This window comes from Melanerpes formicivorus, unplaced genomic scaffold, assembly GCF_026170545.1.
Source record: "Melanerpes formicivorus ecotype bairdi unplaced genomic scaffold, bMelFor1.0.p_v2 SCAF_40, whole genome shotgun sequence".
In the NCBI taxonomy this organism is placed as follows: Eukaryota; Metazoa; Chordata; class Aves; order Piciformes; family Picidae; genus Melanerpes; species Melanerpes formicivorus.
The window spans coordinates 2,881,989-2,888,217 of record NW_027142392.1 but is presented as its reverse complement, the minus strand read 5'-3'; the positions used below and the strand labels follow the sequence as shown (position 1 = coordinate 2,888,217).

The following is a 6,229-nucleotide window of genomic DNA, read 5'->3' as shown; positions in this document are numbered from 1 at the left end:
TCACTCTCTACAACTACCTGAAGGGAGGTTGTAGACAGGCGGATGATGGTCTCTTCTCCCAGGCAACCAGTACCAGAACAAGAGGACACAGTCTCAGGCTGCATCAGGGGAGGTTTAGGCTGGATGTTAGGAATAAGTACTATACAGAAAGAGTGATTGCCCATTGGAATGGGCTGCCTGGGGAGGTGGTGGAGTCGCTGTCATTGGAGGTTTTCAGGAGGAGACTTGATGGGGTACTTGGTGCCATGGGTTAGTTGTTTAGGTGGGTTGGATTGGTTGATGGGTTGGACACGATGATCTTGAAGGTCTCTTCCAACCTGGTTTGGTTTATTCTAAATTGGTTTATTCTATAAAGAGAATGTTTGGAACTGATGATCTTAAAAGTCTTTCCCAACCTGAGTGATTATATTACAAGAAGAAAATGCAGCTCTGGGGCATGGACAGTGCTGAATTCTGAAGTCAGGTAACTGACACAAGTTTACACTTTCATTATTTATTGATTTTAATGCATACTTTTTTTCATCATTTACACAAAAATAAACTTCCATAAAACATTATTGACATTAACCAGCAGAATAAAGCATTGGTTTGAGGAAGTGAGTATCTGTAATTAGTTATATAATAACTAATTATCTTTTCTGTCACTCAAGCAACTAAGAAATTGATGGGCACTGTGTCTTTACAGCTGAAGTCAGATTCTGGCACATCCATGATTTTAACACAAAACTGGACTTGGTTTAAATATCAGACATCTAAAAAAATACTTCTTTCTTTGGTTTGTGGTGATCTCCTGTTTAACTAAAGTACGACTCTGTATCTTCTAGAAGGAGAACATCATTATCAAGGTATTCCAGAATGATATTTCCACCATTGTACAATGGATAGTCCTTATCAGACAGCCAGGTTTCCAGCGTGTGCTCAAATGGCAAGGCTGCTCCAGAAGCACTATGGCACAATCTCAATTTCTGGAAGACAAATAGCACCGAAATTAACATCTAGATTTGCCTGTCTGGGATGCAAGAAGTGGGGTGGGGGAGCAACCACAGGTAGAAAAACCCCGACCAACACAAACCAAAACATCAACTCCAAAGCCAGGAACCTGGAAAACGTTTGGCATTATTACTGATTTACCTGGGATGTTGATTTGTTGTTGTCATTTTTAAGGCTTGCTAAGGAAGCTGCAAAATCTACTACTTTGCCAATACTCCACTTACTGCAAAAGAACATGGGCTTGCTTTTCTCTTTGTTCCCCTTGGGTAAAAATACTTGAAAGTAAATTCTTTCTGTCTGGAACACATGAAAAATAAAAATTATTCAGAGAGGCAATATGTCATTCCAGTCACACACTTCTAATATTTTTTTTCAGTAAAACCTTACATTTCAGCCCCCAAATTGCCAAATGAAACTTCCTTTGTTCTCTCTGGACCAAGAACCCATTTTATGGCAGAGTATAAATGACTGATATCACAAAGTCACATTGCCTCCAGCTGCAGCACAGAGATGATGGACAGGAAGTTCAGAAAGGTGGAGAGAACACCTCACCAGAGTCCCACAGCTAGACTGTTACATACAGACAGACAGGGAAAGGTGTCTGGGCTGGCTTTACTAGACAGTGACTGCTCTGAGGAGAAAAAGGTCAGATTAAATAGGCAGTGCTGGCTTTTGGCAGCAATACAGGGCCTCAAAGCAGAATGCAAAAGTGGTTAAAACAGAACAATTTCATGCTACCAGAAATGCTATCTTCACAAATCAACACTCCAGTCACGGCCAGCTAATCCTTTATCCTGTCTTACCTCCTTTTATATACTAAACACTCCTTCAGTACCTACTAGACTGAAACAATTATTTAAGAAAGAGGAACCTGTGAAGGACAGATTTTGAACAGGATAGGGACAATCCCTTCTTCAGGTTTCTTTCTTTTTGACATTCAGCAGAAGACACAGAGCAGGCATGACTTGTATAGTCATCAGGTCAGATTGCCCTCACTGAGTGGGGTTGGACTAGAAGATCTTTTGAGGTCCCTTTCAATCCCTAATATTCTGTGATTCTGTGAGTCCAAGCCAGACACTATCAAACAAGACTTGTGGAGAGCAAGAAGGTCTTACCTCAGCCTCTTTTTCTATGGGCTAAATGACCCCAGTTCCTTCAGTTGCTCCTCAGAAGATCTGTTCTCCACTAAGCTGTGCTATGAAATTCAGTGCCATGCTCTTTATAAAACTGTGCCACATGGATCCAGGTTATAAAAATCCTGTGCTGCTCTGACCATAAACTTCTGTGCTACAATGATCAGCGAAGTCTGTTACAATAATAAGGCTTAACCACAACTTAATGCTGTCATCATTCTGCCAAGGGTAACCAAAAGAACTTGTGTCCCCTCCCCTGCCAGTGTTGGGTGACAGCCCTATGGCAGGCAAAGACATTTCTGCTATAAAGGAGTTTGACCTGACTGCACCCAACTCACAGACACCATGTAAGATTAGTGAGATTGATTTTGAGAACCAGGCTGAAATGGAGGTAGAAATGATTGTGGGCTCGAAGAAATAAATCAAAAACTAAACTGAGGGAACTAGACAAAGAATGGGAAATTCAGAAAATTTCTGATTTACTTTGAGAGTTACTGAAACCAAACATGACTGACCTGAGGCAAGGACTTGTCTCCACAGGCATGCATTTTCAGTTTCATTAATGCCACTTTCGCTGCTGTCTCACTGTTTTTTGCTCCTTTCCGTTTTTTGCATTTTGCTTCCTCATTTGTTTTAGAATCTGGGAAGAATATTATCTGTTAGTGTGACGATTCAGACTGCCTCCTTGGAATTAGCCTCTTGGACCTCATTATATTTCCAAGGTTCCCATCCCTTTCATGTTCTCCACGGGTCACACTATCAGGCACTCCTATTCAAGGATATGTGGAATTGTTATGGTTCTAGCAGAACTCCTTTACACTGAAAAGCAGATGAACACTATCATGAGGTAACCACGGGTTTCAAAAGCCCAACATATACAAACTCCTAAGTTTCTACACCTCTGGCCATCACAGCATCCACGTGGTGACAGTTTCAGATCCTCCTTTCCACACGTAACCCCGCTGTCCAGTTGGGCAGTGCTGTTTATTCTCTTTCCTGTCCTAGAACTTGTTAAAAGGCTGCAAGGCTTCACACTGTAGACTCACCTCTTTTTTTGCCATCTTGGTTGTGTAGGTATAATCCCAGCAGAGTGGCATCACACCAAATACAATGTAATTGCATTATTAGCACATAAATTACTGTACAAATAATAATGGCTGGATACAATTTATTACATTATTGTACTTGTAGAATGAGAAGAAGACAATAATTATGAAAGAAATCTGAGGCCTCTTTGGTATTTGAAGATTTTCTTTATAGATGTATGTTACTGCTGTTTTGTCTCCATCTGGAACAATGTTCCATGCTGACATGTGAGTTTAGGGCTATTTGAACAAGGAACCCCCATCCTTTCTTCTTTGGTCAAACCTGAATCCTCAAAGGAGGCCAGAAGCTGAAACAGCCTTCTGAAGAAAACTGCAGCACACATATCCCACTGTACTTGCCTATAATGTCTTTAACTAGCTGCTGGGTGGCAGTCATTCGAGGTTTTGGGGTGTCCAGTTTCTCACACTCGTGGTCTGACGGGTGCCGATGCCTGCAAACAACAGTGCAAACCTTTCATTACCTTTTCCATGCACTGGTGAACGATTACTGATGTCTAAAACACTCTCTTCTACTCACCTCAGGCAAAAATGTTTTCCACAACAGGGACATAAAACAGGCACCAGCTCCCTTCCGTTGCAGTCCTTGTATGAGCACGGGTAAGATCTGTGTTGATCTGGTTTCACAGCGGTTTTTCTTGTATTCACCTAGGCATTGGTAGAGCATTTGGTGTCAGTACAAGGATATCACAATGCACCACCCCAGCCTTCCAGTAGAGCTGTGCTAGCTCCAGGGACAAAGCCAGGCCAGCAATTCTCTCCTACTTTTGTCCTGGTTAAGTTTAGCTCAGAGTTAGAAAAAGAACCATTATCCTGCTCAAATGACTGACTTCTGATGGGCAGAAAAACAGCAGATTAATTTTTCCAAGCTTGTCACCTTCTGAGTTAAACAATTCATACTTGTACACTATGTGTACATCTCTAATCTGGAAACAGGCAGTTGAATTACACAGAACTTTAATGTTAAGGTAGGTATGATGAGATTACCTCAGAACAACCATGAGCATCCCGGCTTCTGTGCTGAAGGCTTTGAAGCAAAAGAAGAAGAAAATATCACAATCAACATTTCAGGAGAATAAAAGCTGCCCATGAAAGCACTGAAGTGTTTTAAGAGTGATCTGACAAGTTTAATTACAGAAACCATTCAATTACGTCATGAATCTTCTCCAAAATGTCTTCTAACTTATGCATTCTGCATGTTTGAATGGATTGAACATACTCCTCCTGAGTAAGCAAAACATTTAACTCTTGGAACTCATTCTCCAAGAGAACAAGGTATTTCAAGAGAATAAGGACATTAGCATGCTCAAGAATTCAGCTCAAAGCAACTTCCGTTTGTTTAAAAGGATTTTTAATCACCTTCCACAACAGCAGAAATCCCTGAAAGGCTTCTAATGTGTTAGAAGTGAAATCTGCCCTCAAGACTGTATGAGTTTCTCTCTCTCTGCTTTTGATATGGCCTGTCACAGTATCTTCTGGGCAAAATGTCCGTCACAGAGCTAGTCATGTCCATAACATGTCGGGTAAACAACTGGCTGATGCTTGGACTCAAAGAATTATGATAAATGGAGTTACAACAGGCTGGTAGCCAGTCATCAGTGGGGTTCTCAAGGGTTCAGATTTAAGGCCAGTGCTTTTTTATATCTTTATAAGTTATCTGGACGCAGAAATTGAACAGATATTAAGTTTGGCAGCAATGCTAAACCAGGAGGAGTTGTGGACTCCCTTGAGGCCTTACAGAAATATCTGGTTAGACTAGAGAGATGCAGAGTCACCACCTGTATGAAACCTTACAAGAGCAAGTGCAAGATTCTCCACCTGGGATGGGGGGAATTGTGGTAATACATGCTCACTTGGGGATGAGAGGCTGGAGAGCAGCCCTGTGGAAAGATTTGGGGAATTGAGTTGATGGCGAGTTGAGTATGAGTCAAATAGTGTACCCTGGCAGCCAAAAGGCCCAAGCATCTCCTGAGGTGCATCAAGCACAGCACAGTTAGCTAGTCAAGGGACATGACCGTTCCCCACACTGCACTGATGTGGCCCCATCTCAAGTACTCTTTGAGTTTTGGGTGCCTCAACACAAGGAAGACATCAAAGTATTACAGTGTGTCCCCAAGGATGGCAACCAAGATGGTAGAGGACCTTGAGGGCATTACTTGTGAAGAATGGCTGAGGTCACTTGTTTTGTTCAGCTTGGAGAAGGCTGAAGGGTGACCTCATCTCAGACAACAACCTCCTCAAATAGCACACTGGAGGAGGAGGTGGTGATCTCTTTCTGGTGACTAGCAATAGGACACAAGGAAATGGAATGAAGCTGAGTCAGGGGAAGTTCAGACTGGACATCAAGAAAAGGTTCTTCACTGAGGGTGTGGTCAGACACTGCTGCTCAGGGACATGGTCACCAAGCTTGTCAGAATTCAAGGAGCATCTAAACAATGCTCTTAGTCATATGGTTTAGTTTTAGGTAAAACTGCAAGGGGCAGAGAGTTGGATTCGATCCTTATGGGCTGCTTCCACTCGGAGATACTCTACAATTCAGTGAACTTACCAAAAGACACCTGAACAGCCATCACATACAAAGGGGAGAAAATCTGAAACAAAGAGATTTGTTTTCAGTTAGACAATATGATCCCTGTTTTGCTAGTAATATCCAGCTTAATCTTTACATGATTAACTTTTGCTTACCCATATCATGGGATAGCTGTCTTTACAAGGACATTTAGCAAATGCATCTACCAAAATCATCCCCAAATCCAGCATCTGACAGTCCTGATGATCTTGTTCCCTCCTCTGTGTTCTTTGTACCATATGTATTTGCTCTGGTGTAATTTAAATCACACATACTTAAGTCTCTGCACTCATCCCCCACATACTACACCAGCTCTCACAGCAGTGTCTGCTGAACTCATCCACACCACCGATGGTAGCAAATGCCCACCTCCAGGCCATTACTCCATCCTTAAGATATGGTCTTAATGGATCACCATGCAACTGGACCACAAA

General features: G+C 42.1%; 1 protein-coding gene across 2 annotated transcripts in view; it reads right to left on the bottom strand.

Annotated features, from left to right (window-relative positions):
• Positions 1-213: 213 nt before the first annotated feature.
• The window catches only part of ZFAND1 (zinc finger AN1-type containing 1), a 34,045-nt gene continuing 28,029 nt past the window's right edge, over positions 214-6,229 (bottom strand). For both annotated transcript variants that reach the window (XM_068158553.1, XM_068158554.1), the window contains exons 2-8: positions 5,775-5,817; positions 4,214-4,253; positions 3,747-3,874; positions 3,569-3,660; positions 2,639-2,763; positions 1,132-1,287; positions 214-965 (exon numbers count right to left, since the gene is read on the bottom strand). In XM_068158553.1, the coding sequence (XP_068014654.1) occupies positions 795-965; positions 1,132-1,287; positions 2,639-2,763; positions 3,569-3,660; positions 3,747-3,874; positions 4,214-4,253; positions 5,775-5,817 (755 nt within the window). In that variant the 3' untranslated portion in view covers positions 214-794. The remainder of the gene's footprint in view (positions 966-1,131; positions 1,288-2,638; positions 2,764-3,568; positions 3,661-3,746; positions 3,875-4,213; positions 4,254-5,774; positions 5,818-6,229) is intronic.